At 43.6% G+C, this 22574-nt stretch overlaps 1 protein-coding gene across 1 annotated transcript in view; it reads right to left on the bottom strand.

The window, feature by feature from the left end:
• The window catches only part of EXOC2 (exocyst complex component 2), a 316653-nt gene that overhangs the window by 90127 nt on the left and 203952 nt on the right, over positions 1-22574 (bottom strand). Inside the window, exons 17-19 of the mRNA XM_077492106.1 lie at positions 17481-17561; positions 15004-15063; positions 12545-12606 (exon numbers count right to left, since the gene is read on the bottom strand). Of these exons, the coding sequence (XP_077348232.1) occupies positions 12545-12606; positions 15004-15063; positions 17481-17561 (203 nt within the window). The remainder of the gene's footprint in view (positions 1-12544; positions 12607-15003; positions 15064-17480; positions 17562-22574) is intronic.

Raw genomic sequence — 22574 nt, 5'->3', positions numbered from 1 at the left:
CATGTGCTGTAATGTCTCAATTGGCTGTCCTGTACCCCATGATGGATGTGTCATCATAGGTCAAAGTTCTTTTACACAGTAAACATGGAAGTCCGCCGGACGAACGGCGGCAATAGTCCGAACAGCCGAAATTCGCTGCGAAACGACTGCCGGGCGAACCGTTCGGCCATCCCTAATTACCAGTGCATCTACCCCTATTGCCAGTGGGTCCCTCATCCCAGATACAACCTGCCCCAACTTGTTGTACAACTTGGAATCTAGTAAATTCACCTGCAGAGTTCCCCCTGCCAGTATTCTATACCTGGAATATGCACTGACAATAGAGAGACAGCACTTGTGCTGTCCCAGACAGAATGTGGTTCACCTTCCTGAGCCGCATGACTCCTGCTCCTGCCCTGGTGGTTGATATATATCTCCCTACAGAGGCTTTTCCGGATAGAACGTACAACTGGCTTGTACCATAATTCAGAGAAAGGCATACTGGCCAAAAGCTCCAAGATATTTATGGGCAGTATACCATCCTGTGGAGAGTAAGTCCACTGAACTGTAGCCACCCTCAAACCAAAACGGACATCAGTGGTTATCTTCCAATAAAAATTGCGCAGATATTGCGCATACCCTCTAAGTGAAATGTCTTCAAAATCTTGGAAAATTAGTGTAGTAAGGTAAATCACATATAAAATGTATCAAAACTGACTAAATATATATAATATAAAGTGCTTGATGCAATTAATAAAAAGTGCTGACAGTCCATACAGTGCAGAACAGGACTAAAGTGCTACAAAAGTGCAGAAAATGGTGTCAAGCAAAAACAGTTCAATAATGAAATCCAGGAGAGTGAGTGTACTCTTGCCGACAAGATTCCCATTGCCAAATGTTGATTGCAATTCCACTGGTGCACTCACAGTGCTCAAAGTACTCTTACCTCATAGGCATTAAAAAATGCCTTGGATAGGTGCCTTAGCCATCTGTGGGGGCCCTTAGATCCATAGTACAACTGTGCCAAATGCAAAGATGAGCATCCACTAGAAGTGTTGAATGAGTGCTTGCATAGACTGGCAATATCCACATGTAAAGATGAATAAGCTCCAATAGTATATTACCCAAATAACAGACTATTTTATTAAACTTAAAAAATGGCTGCTAACATTATAAATGCAATAAAATGGCCAGACAAATGGTACATAAGCGTTCACCTCCACCACCTACGTTACTTCCGGTATTGCGATGTTTACTTCCGGTCAACGGCAAATACTGGACGCTCATCTTTGCATTTTGCACAGTTGTACTATGGATCTAAGGGCCCCCACAGATGGCTAAGGCACCTATCCAAGGCATTTTTAATGCCTATGAGGTAAGAGGACTGTGAGCGCACCAGTGGAATTGCAATAAAAATTTGGCAATGGGAATCTTGTCGGCAAGAGTACACTCACTCACCTGGATTTCATTATTGAACTGTTTTTGCTTGACACCATTTTCTGCACTTTTGTAGCACTTTAGTCCTGTTCTGCACTGTATGGACTGTCAGCACTTTTTATTAATTGCATCAAGCACTTTATATTATATATATTTAGTTAGTTTTTATAGATTTTATGTCATTTACTTGACTACACTCATTTTCCAAGATTTTGAAGACATTTCACTTAGAGGGTATGCGCAATAGCTGCACTGTTTGCACAATTTTTATTTCTATCTTATGTGATTGGTGATCACTATTAGATTTTGCAGCATTTCCGTTTATACAAGCACTTGTTACTTATAGTAGCGCAGAGGTCCTCTCACGATTCAATTATTATCTGCCAATATCTGAAAGGAAGAATTCAACCATTCTAGATTCCAAACCATCAATCACCAATCTTTAGCTGTGCAACACCCCAGGAACAGAACCCTTCGGTAATCTAATGCCTGGATCTTCAAGTTCCAGACAGGGAGAATGATCCTCTACCTGGAGAAGGACTGTACATAAGGAATGTGCTTCGACCTAGATACAGCTTCTTACTGCAAAACGTATCAAAGGAAAATCTGGACCAACTGCTTCCTGAGCAAAGGTTATTGAGTTATACTGAGATTGACACCCCCCGCGTCTTTAGCAAGTTCAGCACCGGAGCTAGGAGCTTTGTGAACCTCAAAAGCTGCGGTCAGCCCGAAGGATGGTCACAAAAAAGAAAACAGATGACTTTCCACTGCAATTACATAAATCTTTGATGAGGATGGAAACAACACGGCACATGAAGCTGTGTGTTTCCTGATGATTATGGGCCCCGCAATATACCTCTAGCAGAGAGGTCATCACTGAACAGACCGAGGCTATCTGAAACAGAAGGATGCCCAGTGGATTGAGATCTTAAGATAGACCCCTCATGTCCCTATTCAGTTTTGAAGCTGCTACCATTTAATTGTTATACAATAATAAGCACATAACTTCTGCTCCAAGACCCAATGCAAGGCCAAGACTGACCCGACTAAGGAAGGGGTAAAGCATCTCAGACTGCTCTAAAATGTTATGATCTGAGATACTCTCAAACAAAGCAACCTCAGATGCTTCCCTCACTTAGGAGGGAAAACTGGGCAGTCTCCCATTCAAGTACTAACCAGGCTTGACCCGAGATCAGGCACCACAGTGGCTCAGATCGCCTTGATGCCATTGGTCCAATAGGAGACGTGAACATTGCCAGACCACTGTACCTGCCTCACCTTTCAAAGTCATTTAGGTAGTCTAATAGATACATAATAAATTGACAGTATTAGACAAACTAATATGCAGTTCCACAAGGATGCAGGCCTAGACAATGCTGGTATACCGCTATACAACCCCATAGGTATGCAGGTTTGCAGGTACCCAGGTATACAAGTATTCTTGCCATTCATGCATCTATGTATGCAGCTCAAGGCAACAAGCACATATGTATGTATCTCAAGGCAAATACGAACATATGTATGTATGCCATGGAAAATAAGCACATATGTATGTATCACAAGGCAAATAAGCACATATGTATGTATCCTTAGACAAATAAGCACATATGTATATAGTCTTAGGCAAATAAGCACATATGTATACAGTTTAATGCAACTGAGCACATATGTATGCAGTTAAAACTAGGCATATACATATGAAGTACAAATGAAAACATGCCAGCATGCGTTTAAGCAATATGAATTTATAGAGGCATTTTTTTTTTGGAAGCATGTGGGTATGTGCTTAACCACTTTCAGACCGGACCATTTTGCTGGTCAATGACCAGAGGTCTTTTTACAATTTGGCACTGCGCTGCTTTAACTGGTAATTGCGCGGTCATGCAATGTTGTACCCAAACAAAATTTGCGTCCTTTTCTTCCCACAAATAGAGCTTTCTTTTGATGGTATTTGATTGCCTCTGCGATTTTTATTTTTTGCGATATAAACGTAAAAAGACCGCAAATTTTGAAAAAAAATGATATTTTCTACTTTTTGTTATTAGAAAAATCCAATAAACTCAATTTTAGTCATACATTTAGGCCAAAATGTATTCAGCCACATGTCTTTGGTAAAAAAAAAAAAGTCAATAACTGTATATTTATTGGTTTGCGCAAAAGTTCTAAAAAAAACATCTACAAACTAAGGTACGTTTTCTGGAATTTACGCAGTTTTTAGTTTACGACTGCCTATCTCATTTCTTGAGGTGCTAAAATGGCAGGGCAGTACAAAACCCCCCCAAATGACCCCATTTTGGAAAGTAGACCCCCTAAGGAAATTGATAAGTGGCATGTTGAGCCCATTGAATATTTTATTTTTTTGCCTCAAGCGATTGAATAATGACAAAAAAAATTTTTTTTATTTTTTTTTTTACACAAAGTTGTCACTAAATGATATATTGCTCACACATGCTATGGGCATATGTGAAATGACACCCCAAAATAAATTCTGCTGCTTCTCCTGAGTACGGGAATACCACATATGTGGGACTTTTTGGGAGCCTAGCCGCGTACGGGGCCCCGAAAACCAAGCACCGCCTTCAGGCTTTCTAAGGGCGTAAATTTTTGATTTCACTTCTCACTACCTATTACAGTTTTGAAGGCCATAAAATGCCAAGATGGCACAAAACCCCCACAAATGACCCCATTTTAGAAAGTAGACACCCCAAGCTATTTGCTGAGAGGCATGTTGAGTCCATGGAATATTTTATATTTTGCCACAAGTTGCGGGAAAATTACAAACTTTTTTATTTTATTTTTTCACAAAGTTGTCACTAAATGATATATTGCTCACACATGCCATGGGCATATGTGAAATGACACCCCAAAATAAATTCTGCTGCTTCTCCTGAGTACGGGGATACCACATATGTGGGACTTTTTGGGAGCCTAGCCACGTACGGGGCCCCGAAAACCAAGCACCGCCTTCAGGCTTTCTAAGGGCGTTACAGTTTTGAAGGCCATAAAATGCCAAGATGGCACAAACCCCCCCCCCCCCCCCAAATGACCCCATTTTGGAAAGTAGACACCCCTAAATTTAGGGGTACACTAGTGAGACTAGGTAATAAATGGCGGGTGCCCTGAAACTATAAAAAAATAACTAACCAACCAGCGTCACATGTAACAGTTATATGGTGATCACTGGTGAAAGGGTTAACTAGGGGGCAATCAGGGGGCTTTATGCGGTAGTATATGGGGGTCCCTGGCGCTATAAAAAGCTGCGGCGAACCTAAATACCAACCTGCCTAACTAGCGTCACCTGTGACACTAATACAGCGATCTGAAAAACGATCGCTTATTAGGCTGGGTTCACACTGGAGCGATGCGGGAACGCCACGAATCCGCGGCGGGTTCCCGCATCGCATGCCTCCTGTCGGCAGTTCACACTGCCCTATGCGAACTGCTGGGAGTGTCAGTGAAATGTTAATGACACCCCCAGATCAGTTCGCATATCGCAGTGCGATCTGCAAACTCGGATCGCATGGTGTGAACACCCATGCGATCCGATTCTGCTGCGGACCAAAAAAAGGGTCCCGTGCGAATTTGCGGCGGGTGCGGCGCGAATTCAGCCATACTATCTGTATGGCTGAACTCGAATCGCACAGAGATCGGATGTGATTTGCACTGCAGTGCGGTGCGAATCACATCCGTTCTCATAAACCGCTGCAATGTGAACCCAGCCTTAGTGACACTGGCGACGGGGGGTGATCACGGGGTTAAACCTTTATTGGGGGGGTTAGGGGGGTACCTTAGAACTAAAGGGGGCTAACCCTAACTGCCCTAACAGTTATTACAGTCACAAATGACACCCGCCGGGTGATCAGGGGGTTAAACCATTATTAGGTAATAAATGGCGGGTGCCCTGAAACTATAAAAAAATAACTAACCAACCAGCGTCACCTGTAACAGTTATATGGTGATCACTGGTGAAAGCGTTAACTAGGGGGCAATCAGGGGGCTTTATGCGGTAGTATATGGGGGTCCCTGGCGCTATAAAAAGCTGCGGCGAACCTAAATACCTACCTGCCTAACTAGCGTCACCTGTGACACTAATACAGCGATCAGAAAAACGATCGCTTATTAGGCTGGGTTCACACTGGAGCGATGCGGGAACGCCACGAATCCGCGGCGGGTTCCCGCATCGCATGCCTCCCGGCGGCAGTTCACACTGCCCTATGCGAACTGCTGGGAGTGTCAGTGAAATGTTAATGAAACCCCCAGATCAGTTCGCATATCGCAGTGCGATCTGCAAACTCGGATCGCATGGTGTGAACACCCATGCGATCCGATTATGCTGCGGACCAAAAAAAGGGTCCCGTGCGAATTTGCGGCAGGTGCGGCGCGAATTCAGCCATACTATCTGTATGGCTGAACTCGAATCGCACAGAGATCGGATGTGATTTGCACTGCAGTGCGGTGCGAATCACATCCGTTCTCATAAACCGCTGCAATGTGAACCCAGCCTTAGTGACACTGGCGACGGGGGGTGATCACGGGGTTAAACCTTTATTGGGGGGGTTAGGGGGTACCCTAGAGCTAAAGCGGGCTAACCCTAACTGCCCTAACAGTTATTACAGTCACAAATGACACCAATGCAAAAAAAACAAAAAAAAATGCTATTGGTGTCACTGTGACTGGGGGGGCAGGGGTGATTGGGGGGGTGATCGGGGGGTGAAGGGGGGGGGGGGGTGTGAGTGTGCCTGGCATGTTCTACTGTGAAGTGTCGTGTTGGTGCAACTCACCGATCCTCTCTCCTCGGTGCCGGAACGAAAAATACCGACACGGAGGAGAGATTACATCACTTCCTCTCCTGTGTTTACATTACAGGAGAGGAAGTGATGTCAAGCCTCACTTCCATTCGTCAGGAGCGATCGAGAGGGGGTGGCCATGAATGAATGGCCGCCCCCTCATCCCGGATCGCTTCTGAACGAAAACCAACCGCCGCTGGCACCGGGGGGGGGGGGGGGGGGGGCCCGATTGGGAAGGCAGGGACGTACATGTACGCCCATATGCCTGCCCGTGCCATTCTGTCGACGTACATCGTCGTGCGGCGGTCGGCAAGTGGTTAAGCAAATATGCGTTTAGGCAAAACACAAAAACATGTGACCATGCAAACATGCACTTACGCAATACGTGCCCATGGAGATAGGCCTTTATGGAATAAGCAAGCATGAAACGTGTATTACACAACACGTATCTATGCACCATGTGTTTATGCAAACATGCATTCACACAAACACGTATATCTATGCAACATGCATACACACTTATGCCCACACATCTATACAAACATATGCATATAAAAACCTGCGTCCACGCAAAACACACCGTTGTGGACAGCCTTGGGGGGGGGGCACATGCTGTGGGGATGGGCGCTGCTCACTTGTTAGGCGTGGGGGCAGGGCCCTCTGCAAACATGTGCCTATGCAGGCTTGTGCTCTATGCAAGAAAGCAAGCATGTATGCTGCACCTGCTGGGGCTAGGACTTGCCTCTGATCCTGTGATCTCTCCACGTAGGCCGGGTGTGGCTGAGCTACTGCAGTGGCCATCTTGGTACACCCGCCCCTCTCTACTGCGTCGAACTGCAGCCTGAGGTCCCTTCTGGTGGCCGGTCTGGACATCCAGGGATGTGCTCGGGGGTCTCAGGGGTCAGGATGACTTGTTGTTGCCTGTCCTGAGTGGCCGTGCTCCAGGGTGATGCGGAGCTCCAGGATTAGACGGCCATCTTGGAGCTCCTGCACACGCGCCCTTGGGACCCTTACTTTTTAATACCTTTATAAATTATATAGTGTCTGGGATTAAAAGTAAAATTTCTGTCTTTGCAGATGACACTAAGCTATGCAGTGGAAATACGTCCTTACAGGATGTCTCCAATGTACAAGCCGACCTCAATACACTGTCTAATTGGGCAACTAAGTGGCAAATGAGGTTTAATGTTGATAAATGTAAAGTTATGCACTTGGGGGCTAAGAATATGCATGCATGCATGCATACATACTAGGGGGAATCAATGGTGGAGAAGGATCTGATGGCTTTGGTAGATCATAAGCTCAATAATAGCATGCAACGCCAAGCTGCAGTTTCCAAAGCGAGCAAAGTTCTTTCATGTATTGAGAAGTATGGACTCCAGAGAGAGAGATAGCATTTTGCCCCTGTTCAAATCATTAGTAAGACCTCATCTGGAATATACAGTTCAGTTTTGGGCACCAGTTCTCAAAAAGGATAACGGAGAACTGGAAAAAAAGCAGAGAAGGGTAACCAAACTGATAAGAGCCATGGAGGAGCTCAGCTATGAGGAAAGATGAGAAACTGAATCTATTCCCTCTTGAGAAGAGGAGATTAAGGGAAGATATTATCAACATGTACAAATACATAAGTGGTCCATATCGTGAACTTGGTGTTGAGTTATTCACTTTAAGGTCATCACAGAGTACTAGGGGGCACTCTTTACATCTAGAGGAAAAAAGATTTCATCTCCAAATATAGAAAGGTTTCTTCACAGTAAGAGCTGTAAAAATGTGTAATATACTCCCTCCAGAGCTGGTTCTGGCCAGCTCAGTAGATTGCTTTAAAAAAGGCCTGGATTATTTCCTAAATTTACACAATATAACTGGGTACGAACATTTAGGCTTCATGCACACGAGACGCAGATGCAAACGCTGCTGGACACATGTTGAAACCGGCGTTTAGAAACGCGCGTTTTGCCGCGATTTTTACCACGATTTAGCGGCATTTTACCGCGTTTGCGTCTAGAAGCGTTTAGTTAAGCTAACATCATAGACCCTCCCCAGCTCAAAAATTAAACTATTTCAGCAATTTTGTGAGACCAGAGTGAGTAGCAGCAGCTGTGAGAGCTGCAGTGTACTTGTATTTAGCGTGTCACTTGCCACGGCACCTGCCACAAGTTGTGGATTGTCCACTTGCCACGTAACTTGCCACGTCACTTGCCATGTCATCTGCCACAAGTTGTGGATTGTCCACTTGCCACGTGACTTGCCACATCACCTGCCACGTCACTTGCCACATCACCTGCCACAAGTTTTGGATTGTCCACTTGCCACGTCACTTGCCACAAGTTGGGGATTGTCCACTTGCCACATCACCTGCCACGCCACCTGTCACAAGTTGTGGATTGTCCACTTGCCACATCACTTGCCACCTGCCATGTCACTTGCCACAAGCTGTGGATTGTCCACTTGCCACGTCACCTGCCACGTCACTTGCCACGTCACCTGCCACAAGTTTTGGATTGTCCACTTGCCACGTCACTTGCCATGTCAGCTGCCACGTCACTTGCCACAAGATGTGGATTGTCCACTTGTCACATCACCTGCCACATCACTTGCCACATCACCTGCCACGTCACCTGCCACAAGTTGTGGATTGTCCACTTGCCACGTCACTTGCCACATCACCTGCCACGTCACTTGCCACGAGATGTGGATTGTCCACTTGCCACTTCACTTGCCACGTCACCTGCCACGTCACCTGCCACGTCACCTGCCACAAGTTTTGGATTGTCCACTTGCCACGTCACTTGCCACGTCAGCTGCCACGTCACTTGCCACAAGATGTGGATTGTCCACTTGTCACATCACCTGCCACATCACTTGCCACATCACCTGCCACAAGTTGTGGATTGTCCACTTGCCACGTCACTTGCCACATCACCTGCCACGTCACTTGCCACGAGATGTGGATTGTCCACTTGCCACGTCACTTGCCACGTCACCTGCCACAAGTTTTGGAATGTCCACTTGCCACGTCACTTGCCACGTCAGCTGCCACGTCACTTGCCACAAGATGTGGATTGTCCACTTGTCACATCACCTGCCACATCACCTGCCACAAGTTGTGGATTGTCCACTTGCCACGTCACTTGCCACATCACCTGCCACGTCACTTGCCACGAGATGTGGATTGTCCACGTGCCACGTCACTTGCCACGTCACCTGCCACGTCACTTGCCACGTCACCTGCCACAAGTTTTGGAATGTCCACTTGCCACGTCACTTGCCACGTCACTTGCCACAAGATGTGGATTGTCCACTTGCCACGTCACTTGCCAAGTCACTTGCCACGTCACCTGCCACAAGTTTTGGATTGTCCACTTGCCACGTCACTTGCCATGTCAGCTGCCACGTCACTTGCCACAAGATGTGGATTGTCCACTTGTCACATCACCTGCCACATCACTTGCCACATCACCTGCCACGTCACCTGCCACAAGTTGTGGATTGTCCACTTGCCACGTCACTTGCCACATCACCTGCCACGTCACTTGCCACAAGATGTGGATTGTCCACTTTCCACGTCACCTGCCATGCCACCTGCCACAAGTTGTGGATTGTCCACTTGCCACGTCACCAGCCACATCACCTGCCACAAGTTGTGGATTGTCCACTTGCCACACCACTTTCCACGTCACCTGCCACAAGATGTGGATTGTCCACTTGCCACGTCACCAGCCACATCACCTGCCACAAGTTGTGGATTGTCCACTTGCCACATCACTTTCCACGTCACCTGCCACGTCACCTGCCACAAGTTGTGGATTGTCCACTTGCCACATCACCTGCCACAAGTTGTGGATTGTCCACTCGTCACGTCACTTGCCACATCCCCTGCCACAAGTGGATTGTCCACTTGCCATGTCACTTGCCACGTCCCCTGCCACAAGTGGATTGTCCACTTGCCACGTCACTTGCCACGTCACCTGCCACAAGTTATGGATTGTCCACTTGCCACGTCACATGCCAGTCGCCTGCCACAAGTTGTTGATTTTCCACTTGCCACGTCACCTGCCAGGTCACTTGCCGCGTCACCTGCCAGGTCACTTGCCACGTCACCTGCCAGGTCACTTGCCACGTCACCTGCCAGGTCACTTGCCACGTCACCTGCCACAAGTTGTTGATTGTCCACTTTCCACGTCACTTGCCACTTCACCTGCCACAAGTTGTGGATTGTCCACTTGCCACATCACTTGCCACCTGCCATGTCACTTGCCACAAGTTGTGGATTGTCCACTTGCCACGTCACTTGCCACCTGCCATGTCACTTGCCACAAGTTGTGGATTGTCCACTTGCAATTGCAATTGTTTAAAATATTTTTCTAATGGTTTTTCATCATTTGCAATCATTTTTGAGATTTTTAATGTAAAAAAAAAGGTCACCTTTAAAAACGCATATAAACGCAAACGCGGCTAAACGCGGTAGCGGCGTTTTGCGTCTGAAACGTGGAAATTTTTGCTTCTAAACGCATTTTTTTGCTTCTGGAAAAACGAGATTAAACGCAACTGCATAAAAACGGAAAAAAACGAGACTGTGTGCATGGACACATAGGATAACATTGAATGAGTTCAGGAGCAGTTGAAAAAACTGTCCAACTGCATCTGAACGCGCGTTTAACTGCGTCTCGTGTGCATGAGGCCTTATAGGTAAAGTTGATCCAGGGACAATCTGATTGCCTCTTGGGGGATCAGGAAGGAATGTTTTCCCCTGCTGTAGCAAATTGGGGCATGCTTTGCTGTTTTTTTTTTTGCCTTCCTCAACTGTGAATGTAGGTTCGTGTACATGGGATTGTATATTCTTTTTTTTGGTTGAACTTGATGGACTTGTCTTTTTTTAACCTATGTAACTATGCCACATGTATGTATGTATGTATGTATGTATGTATGTATGCATGCAACATCTATGCAAAACATGTGTTTATTCAAGCATGTGTTTAGGCAACAAGCTTGCAAGCATGTATACTATGCTGCACCTGCCCAACTGCACTTGGCCCTATACTTTTTTTTTTACTAGTTTAGCACATATGCATGCCATGCAGCCTTTTGCAGACCAAATGCACAATATTCCAAACTTTGCAAGTATGTACCTGTTCAACTGCACCAGGCCCCATACTATTTTTGAGCCAAATGCACAGTATTCTGGAGACCCAACACTTTAAAGTGCACTGCTAGGGGTGTATCCACTTATAGTTGTACAGGCCCCTCAGATTAAGCAGTAAGTAAGCAGTATATCATGACTAAAATGTGTGTTCTAACTGTGATTGGACAGACTGAGGGAGGAGACACACGTTGTTCCTACTTATGAACAGATGATCTGTTTCTCCTCCCCTGACAGGACTGGGATTTGTGTGTTTACACACACAAATACCCGTTCCTTCTCTCGTGCCCGCAATCGCAGGTGGCTGGCGGGGATCACGCCCGCCGGCCACGCGTCTCAGGTCCCCCGAAGTGCAGAGGGCGCACACCTGCTATGGCTCGTAAAGGAGCCGCAGCATATATACAGTGATTCGCACAGCAGAGCCATTCTGCCGCCGTATATATATATATATATATATATATATATATATATATATACACAGAAGCCAGACAGTAAGTGGTTAAACAGCACACTGCCCCCAGTGCTCACTGGGAGAACAGACCATAGACAGATCTCTGTCTTTTTTTTGTCCCTAAGAACTGTATATACCGTATGTAGCGTCAGCTACATACAGTTCATGTTGCTGGGTTAGGGCTGTGAGACAGACTTCCCATCTCAAATCCAGAACAATATAGAGTCAATGTGACCTGCACTCAGCCATTCATAGGCAGCTTTGTACTCTGTGAATGAATACAAAGCATCCTCTGATTGGCGGAGGTAGAGATTCGGGGCTGATGAGGCCACAATCTCCAACTCAATCAGAGGAAGCTTTGTATTCATTCACAGAATACAAAGCTGCCTATGAATGGCTGAGCGGTTTAGATTGACTCAACAGCCAGAACCCAGCACTGAGTACTGTATGTAGATGAATCATTCCACTATAAGGAAAATAATCTACAAGTGGAATATATTTCAAATGACAACGTACGGTAATCACTTTTTGACATGACTGCACATTAGAAACATATGGTTAGTTGAACATTCACATACAGTTTAGCTTGTACAATTAGATAAGATTTGATTTTAGATTTCACAGATTAGATAAGATTTTTAGATTTCACTGAAAAAAAAAAAACACAAGAAAAACTAAATTACAGAAATTTGGGGGAAATCTGCTTCAATTACACTTTATGTACAAAGTTATTGTTGGCCAAATACATACTGCTTTGTATCCACTTCTCCATCAGGCTTGGTACTTAGATATTCTAGAGTAGAAATAAAGGCCTACAAAATAGACAAGAAAATATGTCTTAAAGAATTTGCAACTAGACAGAATACCCAAGCCACAAAATGATCAAGTGTATTTCTAATAAATCTGTTCACATTTCTTAAAAAAATTTTTGTTTACTAAAATGAACATTTTTTTTGGTGAATGGGGATGCTGAAATCTTTACCATATAAGCTGTCCCCGACCCCGTTGACCACATTATTATTTGACAGATAGATGCTACATGGTATGTTACTATTTCAACTGTGCTGCTGCTAGAAGAGAGGAGATAGTAAGCCTTTATCCTTCATTGTTTGCAGTGATGTTCATAGCTGCAAGCCCAACATGTATTTTCTTATGGAACAATATCTGCAGTAATAAAATGAAGTATTTGACAATAACTGTAAATTAGAATCATACCTCTGTCCACAGTAGTTTATAACGTATTACCCACAATTTTACTAATGGTATAGGTAAGAGAAGTTGCAGGTAAGAAACTGTAAAATTGTGTAAGAACTGAAAAAAGGTCACATATCACCATGCCAATTAAGATTAACGTTTAGGTTCCAAAAGGTATTTGGCAGCTGAAACACTAGTGGGGAAATGTAAGAACCCTTTCTCTAGAGATTTATCAAATTACATATCTTTTGTCATCTTGAATACGGAGGTTTCGGAGCAGTTTTATATATATCTACATACACACAAACACAGTGCATCCGGAAAGTATTCACAGCGCTTCACTTTTTCTAAATTTTGTTATGTTACAGCCTTATTTCAAAATGGATTAAATTCATTATTTTCCTCAAAATTCTACAAACAATACCCCATAATGATAACGTGAATGAAGTTTGTTTGAAATCTTTGCAAATTTATAAAAAACAAACAAAAAAAACTGTAAAATAAAAAAAGAAAATGTACATAAATATTCACAGCCTTTGCACAATACTTTGTTGAAGCATCTTTGGCGCCAATTACAGCCTCAAGCCCTTTTGAGAATGATGCTACAAGCTTGGCACACCTATTTTTGGGCAGTTTCTCCCATTCTTCTTTGCAGGACCTCTCAAGCTCCATCAGGTTGGCTGGGAAGCGTTGATGCACAGACATTTTCAGATCTCTCCAGAGAAGTTCACTCGGGTTCAAGTCTGGGCTCTGGCTGGGCCATTCAAGGACATTCACAGAGTTGTCTTGTAGCCACTCCTTTGCTATCTTGGCTGTGTGCTTAGGGTCAATGTCCTGTTAAAAGATTAACCTTTGCCCCAGTCGGAGGTCCAGAGCGCTCTGGAGCAGGTTTTTTTTTTATCAATGATGTCTCTGTACATTGCAGCATTCATCTTTTTCTCGATCCCGACTAGCCCCCCCATTCCTGCCGCTTAAAAACATCCCCACAGCATGATGCTGCCACCACTATGCTTCACTGTAAGGATGGTATTGGCCAGGTGATGAGCGATGCCTGGTTTCCTCCAGAAATGACGCTTGCTATTCAGGCCAAAGAGTTCAATCCTTGTTTCATCAGACCAGAGAATTTGGTTTCTTTCACCCTCAGGTGCCTCTCGGCAAACTCCAGGTGGGCTGTCATGTGCCTTTAACTGAGGAGTGGCTTCCATTTAGCCACTCTACCATACAGGCCTGATCGATGGAGTGCTGCAGAGATGGTTGTTCTTCTGTAAAGTTCTCCTCTCTCCACAGAGAAATGGAGCTCTGGCAGAGTGACCATCGGGTTCTTGGTCACCTCCCTGACTAAGGTCCTTCTTCCCCGACCGTCCAGTTTGACTGGGTGGTCCGCTCTAGGAAGAGTCCTGGTGGTTCCAAACTTCTTCCATTTACAGATGATGGAGGCCACTGTGATTATTGGAACATTCAATGCTGCAGACATTTTCTGTACCCTTCCCCAGCTCTTTGCCTCGACAGAATCTGGTCTTGGAGGTCTACAGACAATTCCTTTGACTTCATGGCTTGGTTTGTGCTCTCACATGCACTGTTAACTGTGGGACCTTATATAGACAGATGTGCGCCTTTCCAAATCATGTCCAATCAACAGAATTTACAACAGGTGGACTCCAATCAAGTTGTAGAAAACATCTCAAGGGTGATCAGTGGAAACAGGATGCACCTGAGCTAAATTTTGAGTGTCATGGCAAAGGCTGTGAATACTTATGTGCATGCAATTTTTCATTTTCATTTTTAATAAATTCGCAAAGATTTCAAACAAACTTCTTTCACATTGACATTACGGGGTATTGTTTGTAGAATTTTGAGGAAAATAATAAATTGAATCCATTTTGGAATAAGGCTGTAACGTAAAATGTGGAAAAAGCAAAGCACAATGAACACAGTGAATGAAGAAACTGGAGAAAAAGGACATGCAGATAAACGGTAGGGAACAAATGAAACTATAGTAATGAATTCACACTCACCTGTATAATGTTGATGCAGAGAAGGCACACCTCATCCTGTGTTCTCTGATGCTGAAATATCTGTATTAAATGACAAAAGAAATTGCGGCTGACCATTATATGAAGCCAGCATAGCAAAAGCAACTCATCCGTTTTGCAAAATTTGAATTTCAATAACATATGGTTAAAATTACTGTATATTCTATTACTATGACCTGGAAAACACCAAAGCTTTTCCATATGTTTCTGTACCTTTTTTGGTTTTGAGTATTAACTGGAGCTTTTTCAATGTCTTTTTAATCAATACTTTAAGAGTAACACCACTTTTGTTGAGAAAAAAACATTTCCCTCTATGTGATCTATGTACATTGCAAGGATTTTGACAAATTTCGCTGCAGAGTCCTACTTTCTGTTATTCTGAAGAAACAGCTGTTTGTTTGTCTGTGTCCATGTGGGAAAATCTGCCAGTGGGGACACCAATTCTGGTGCCCTCTGAGTAACCAAGGAATTCCCTTAATTTGTAGAGATTTCCTCTCACTTCCTATTTTGACAATGGCACAGAAAGTGAAGGGAAATCTCCGCAATGGGACACAGATGGGGAAAAAAAAAATCTGACGTGGTTTTAACCCTCACTTTCTAAAATGAAAATATAACGTTTTTCCTATAGTTCTACTTTAATAACGTTTTATTACAATATGGTTTGTGTCACAACTGTAAATAATGGGATTTTGACTTACCATAAAATCCATTACTCAGAAATTAATTGACAGACACAGAGCTCCATTATTCAGAACCATATGGTTATATTGCCCCCTACAGGAGTAGAACACTAGGCAGAAAAAAAAAAAGACTTGGCAATGCCTATGGGCAGTCCTAGGTGGCATACACCCCCCTCTCTGCTATAGGCCTTCAGTTTTAGTAACAAGCAGTGTCAGCAGTATTAAAACTCCTTAAAGGGTTGGGTGCTGTGTCTGTCAATGAACATGAGAAATGGATTTTACGGTAAGTAAAAAATCCCATTTTCTCTTTCGTTCATTGACAGGCACAGCACTCCATTATTCATTATTCATTACCATTGGCACTGCTTTGGGGCATCCCGAACATGAGGGGTGGGACAATGAAAAAGAAAAAGATCCCAGCAGGGAACTAGGCCTTACTCCTGACTAGGAAGAAAAAAAACGAAGGCCTATAGCAGAGAGGGGGGTGTATACCACCTAGGAATGCCCATAGGCATAGCCAAGTCTTTTTTTCTGCCTAGTGTCCTACTTCTGCAGTATAACCCTATAGTTCTGAATAATGGAGTGCTGTGTCTGTCAATGAACGAAAAAGAGAAACTGTATTTTTTATTTGCACTATTTTTTTTCAACAAAAGCAGATTTACCCTTAAAACACTTACAGACCACCCTCCCGTAATGTATTGCGGGACCTGCCTACTTCCAGGTTTAAGGCCCCCCTCTGACACCCGCTGTGACTGTAAACAGCGGGAGTCAGTCAGCAAGTCCCAGCCAATGACTCATGGCTAGGACCTGCTAATCGGCTGTGTCCAATCACAGCCCAGAGCCCTGTGATGACAATAAACACAGGGCTCTGTACAGAGGGAGTGACCTCTCCATTTCTTATCTCTGCAAAGCAGGATAAGAAACAGAGAACTGTAGTAAAAAGTAGCACACATTGCATCCTTTGATCTCCCTAGATGTTAACCCCATTCCTAGCCAGTATTAGCACTATCACTGTATTAGTGTCACTGGTGAGGTCAGTGGCAGTTAGTCAGTTCCCCCCAGCGTTAGTTTTAGATTTCCCGCTGCACTATCGCAGTCCCAGTATAAATTGCTGATCACCATTTGTAGAATAAATAATTTTTTTTTCATATATATATATATATATATATATGCACACACATAAATACATATAAACACATCATGGTTTGCAGGTGCTATATCTTTCACAAAAACCAATCACTATACACTTATTGGGATTTTTGTATCAAAGACCTGTATTAGAATACATTTTGACCAAAATTTATGAAGAAATTTGATTTTTTGTTTTATTGGATATGTTTTGTAGCAGAGAGTAGTTTTAGTTTCACATTGAAAAATGCCCCCTGAAGATTTTGTATTCTGGGGGAGGTTTTCCAGCCATCAGAATACAGTGTTCAGTGTTGGCTTCTATAAAAGGGGGTATTTCCCCACACTTTGGGGATATTTACATTCACTTCCTGCGTTAATATGCTCCTATTACATTAACATGCAAATAATGTCCTGTGGAGCCCCCAGGGCAGACATCTGGGAGACTTCCAAATGCTGCAGAGTAAATCCAAAGCCCATCAGGGGATGTGTATACAGTGTGATATTATATACACATTTACTTCTTTCTTCATTGGTTATCTATCGAGGTGGATTACGTAACTAGGTTAGGCACTGCGATGCGCGACCTTACAAAACCATTTTGCATGTACCGTCTCTATTGAACCTAAATACCTGTAAGAACAGAACACTTACACTGGCTTCAGCAGGCTTGCATTCCAAAACTCCTTTTAGTGACTGCAATGACTGGAGAACACATCGCTCAAACTGAGATGGCTATAAAAGAAAGAACATAACAAAATGTATTATTGTGCTAATGCTTTACCAGTACACATACATGCGTGGTTTACCTCTGCCCCAAAGGCCCCATTCAAATCTATGCATTGTGGTAACTTGCGTTTGCATGCCTTGATGCTGCAGGATCTGCAGCACAAGGCCAGAGACACCATAAAAGACATAGAAGGAGATCAAACCAGGTCCTGTGCCTTTGTAAACTCAGTACAGTTCAACACATATTAACCACTTGCCTACTGGGCACTTAAACCCCCTTCCTGCCCAGGCCAATTTTCAGCTTTTAGCGCTGTTGCATTTTGAATGACAATTGCGCGGCCATGCAATGCTGTACCCAAATGAAATTTTTATCATTTTTTTTTCACACAAACAGAGCTTTTGGTGGTGTTTAATCTCTCTTGGTTATAAAATTTTGCAAACAGGTAATTTTTTTCCTTCATTGATGTGCGCGGATGATGGACACTATGAGCATGAGGAGGAAAAATAGCCGATTACCGGCTCTGTTTACATCACGTGATCAGCTGATCACGTGGTAAGGGACCGGGATCGGCCCCTTACTCTGATCTGAGATCAGCCAAATCTCCTTGAGGTGCTGATCACAGGGCGCGTCCCGCATGCTGCTCGAGCATGGGAGGACATACATGGACATCTTCCCAGCAATTTAGGCCTGCGCTGTAGCAGTCTTTTGGCTATAGCGTGGGCGGAAAGGGGATAAAGAAAAACGATAGTGTAATTTGATCTATTATTGCTCATAATTACTTGTGGTTTTTTTTTTATACCACATTTCAATTAGCATACAGGTGTGTAGGTTTTATGTTTAGCATTTACTTGTACATTAATCGGTAAGCCTTTCTGATTAATGACTGGTGAAATAAAAAGAGAGAATATATTTTGTCTGAAAAACCTATCTGGTATACTTTAGTAAAACTGAGGAAAGCAAGCCACAACCATTGTCAGCACTATCAAGCAGAAAGCAGAACATGCATATGTAATGACTAAACATTGTTGCCTTTTGTATACCTATACAGTAAAACCTTGGATTGCGAGCATAATTCATTCCAGAAACATGCTTGTAATCCAAAGCACTTGTATATCAAAGCAAATTTCCCCATAAGAAATAATGGAAACTTAGATGATTCCTTCCACAAAATGTATTCATAAATCCTTCAGGTTATAGTCCATATAAAAAGATTATAGCAATGTGATAGGTTGTGTAACCATAAAATGTCCATCCACAAATGGCAGCCTCCACAAGGGGATTAGAAGCAAAACCAGCAGGAGCTACGGAATATAAAAGAGAAGAGAGGCGCCTCCAAGTGTAGCAATATGGTTACATTAATGCAGGTACAACATTTAGCGACTCACTTGGCTGATGATTTAAAGAGGCTCATCTAAGTATGCAGGCATCCGGGGTATAGCTGTCCTCAGACCATCCTCTGCACCGCCAGCTCTCACCACAGTCTGTCTGCAATTGTTACTGGGAAGACTACCCTGCAGTAGAGCGATATGAAAGTGAGGCTTGAAGCGCTCGTGGAGCGCGGCATGGAAGGGATGAGGTTGATTTCGGTGCGGAGGATGGTCTATGTGGACAGCTTTACCTCGGATGCCTGCATACTTAAAATGGGCCTGTTTTATTCATCAACCATGTGATTTGCTAAATGTTGCACCTTCATTAAATGTAACCATATTGCTACACTATATTCTATTCTTTTATACTCACACCTCATGTACACTGCTGCTGGTAAACGGATGTTTGTTTCAACTGCCCCTGAACTCATCCAATGTTATCTTATGTGTACATGTACACAGTTTCATTTCATTTTGTTTTTAGGCAGTTGCGTTTATAGGCTTTTCTTTGAAGGCAAAAAAAATAAGTTCAGAAGCCGAAGTTTCCAACGTTTCAGACACCAAAAGGGGCTAAACGTGGTAACTCACTCACTTCATTTACAGGTGTTTTTCATTTTTGTCAATTTTTTTTTCAAACGCTTCTAAACGCAATTGCAGCCAAACGCGCCATGTAAATGCAGCAAACGGTTTTAAACGTGGGTTATTATCTGTCAAGTTAAATCATTCAGGAGAGGTTGTAAAAACGTCCCGTGTACATTAAGCCTTAGTTGCGACATGATACTTCTTGTATATCAAGACATCGCTCGTTTATCAAGTCAAAATTTAAAAACAAATTTTGCTTTTTCTGCAAAACCCTCAGACCGAGTTACTCTCAATCCAATGTTTTTCTGTAATTGCAATCTACAATTATTATGGTAAAGGGAAGCTATTTTATTTTAGATGTTTTCTTTTTTGTTTAAAGTGTATACTCCTACAAGCTGTACACACACACAATATATGACAACAGATCCCCAAAGCACTATGAGTAAAGTAAAGAGACCGCAGGAGATGGAAAGAGTCCTACATGATATTGAGGGCTGTTTTTCTGCACCTGCTGTTATAACACTGATGTGGGTAGGCCAATGGCAGTGATATTCTTTGCAATTTTTATAACCCACTGCACTTCCGTCTGTTAGTAGCTGAGCAGTTACTGTACCATGCAGTGATGCAAGAAGTGAAGATAGTTCCTTTTATAGATACAGTATCTCACAAAAGTGAGTACACCCCTCATATTTTTGTAAATATTTTATTATATATTTTAATGTGACAACACTGAAGAAATTACACTTTGCTACAATGTAAAGTAGTGAGTTTACAGCTTGTATAACAGTGTACATTTGCTGTCCCCTCAAAATAACTCAACACACCATTAATGTCTAAACCGCTGGCAACAAAAAGGAGTACACCCCAAAATGAAAATGTCCAAATTGGGCCCAAAATGTCAATATTTTGTGTGGCCACCATTATTTTCCAGCACTGCCTTAACCTTCTTGGACATGGAGTTCACCAGAGCTTCACAGGTTGCCACTGGAGTCCTCTTCTACTCCTCCATGACAACATCACAGAGCTAGAGAACGTTAGAGACCTTGTGCTCCTCCACCTTCCATTTAAGGATGCCCCACAGATGCTCAATAGGGTTTAGGTCTGGAGACATGCTTGGCCAGTCAATCACCTTTACTCTCAGCTTCTTTAGCAAGGCAGTGGTAGTCTTGGAGGTGTGTTTGGGGTCGTTATGTTGGAATACTGGGAAGGGATCATGCTCTGCTTCAGTATGTCACAGTACATGTTGGCATTCATGGTTCTCTCAATGAACTGTAGCTCCTCAGTGCTGGCAGCACTCATGCAGCTCCAGACCATGACACTCTCACCACCATGCTTGACCTTAGGCAAGACACACTTGTCATTGTACTCCTTACCTGGTTGCCACCACACATGCTTGACACCATCTGTACCAAATAAGTTCATCTTGGTCCCATCAGACTACAGGACATGGTTCCAGTAATTCATGTCCTTAGTCTGCTTGTCTTCAGCAAACTGTTTGCAGGCTTTCTTGTGCATCATAATTAGGAGAGGCTTCCTTCTGGGACGACAGCCATGCAGACCAATTTGTTGCAGCGTATGGTCTGAGCACTAACAGACTAACCCCTCACCCCTTCAACCTTTGCAGCAATGCTGGCAGCACTCATATGTCTATTTCCCAAAAACAACCTCTGGATATGACGCTGAGCACGTGCACTCAACTACCTTGGTCGACCATGACGAGGCCCGTTTTGATTGGAACCTGTCCTGTTAAACCTCTGTATGGTCTTGCCCACCGTGCTGCAGCTCAGTTTCAGGGTCTTGGCAATCTTCCTATAGCCTAGGCCAACTTTATGTAGAGCAACAATTCTTTTTTTTAGATCCTCAGAGAGTTCTTTGCCATGAAGTGCCATGTTGAACTTCCAGTGACCAGTATGAGAGAGTAAGAGCGATAACACCAAATTTAACACACTTGCTCCCCATTCACACCTGAGACATTGTAAAGCTAACAAGTCACATGACACCGGGGAGAGAAACTGGCTAATTTGCCCAATCTGGACATTTCCACTTAGAGGTGTACTCACTTTTGTTGCCAGCGGTTTAGACATTAATGGCTGTGTGTTGAGTTATTTTGAGGGGACAACAAATTTACACTTTATACAAGCTGTACACTCACTAATTTACACTGTAGCAAAGTATTATTTCTTCAGTGTTGTCACATGAAAAAATATAATAAAATATTTACAAAAATGTGAGGTGTGTACTCACTTTTGTGAGATGATGTACCAGTGTTCCAGGTGAGGTTATCAGAGGTGTGCACCCCAGATATTTAAAACACAAGACCATCTTAACAACTGCACCTCAAATATTGTGAGGGGGGGTCGGTTGCGAGTGTGGGGGGTACTGGTCTTCCTAATGTTCACAATCGTCTCTTGTTTTTGTATTCTTTACATTGACTAAGAGATTTAAGAGATTTTATTTTGTTTTATTTTTTTACAATTTGAGAGGAGATCTCTACTGCATGTGCACAGGTACAATGATTACCTCCCTCTTTCAACCCCACCACTATAGACAAGGTTGCTAAGCTACTTGCTAATGTCCATCTTACCACCTGTCCCCTGGATCCTGTTCCCTTGCAAATGCTACATTCACCCTCTGGCTCTATTCTACACGCTTTAACTCACAGCTTCAATCTCTCCCTTTCTTCTGGCATCTTCCCCAACTCTCTAACAAATGCAATTGGCAACCCCATACTTAAAAAGCCCTCACTGGACCCATCCAATCTTAACAACCTATGCCCCATCTCCTTGCTCCCCTTTTCATCCAACCGACTGAGCGACCACCTTGCTGATAATAGCCTTCTTGATCCCCTTCAGACGATTTCATCCTCAACACTCTACAGAAACTGCTCTCCCTAAGGCCGCGTACACACGGGCGGATTGTCTGCCCAACTTAGTCAAAACAATCCGCTCGTGTGTGGGCTTCAGCGGACTTTTTCAGCGGACAGTCTGACGGACTAAGTCTTTCGGAATTTCCGTAATTTTGTCCGTCCAAACTTGGTTTCAGCGGACAGTCCGCTCGTGTGTAGGCAAG

This window comes from Lithobates pipiens, unplaced genomic scaffold (genome assembly GCF_037356315.1).
Source record: "Lithobates pipiens isolate NorthernLeopardFrog02 unplaced genomic scaffold, aLitPip1_a1.2 Scaffold_19, whole genome shotgun sequence".
Classification (NCBI taxonomy): domain Eukaryota; kingdom Metazoa; phylum Chordata; class Amphibia; order Anura; family Ranidae; genus Lithobates; species Lithobates pipiens.
Note: the sequence above shows the minus strand (reverse complement) of the source record. Positions and strands in the feature narration are given on the sequence as shown.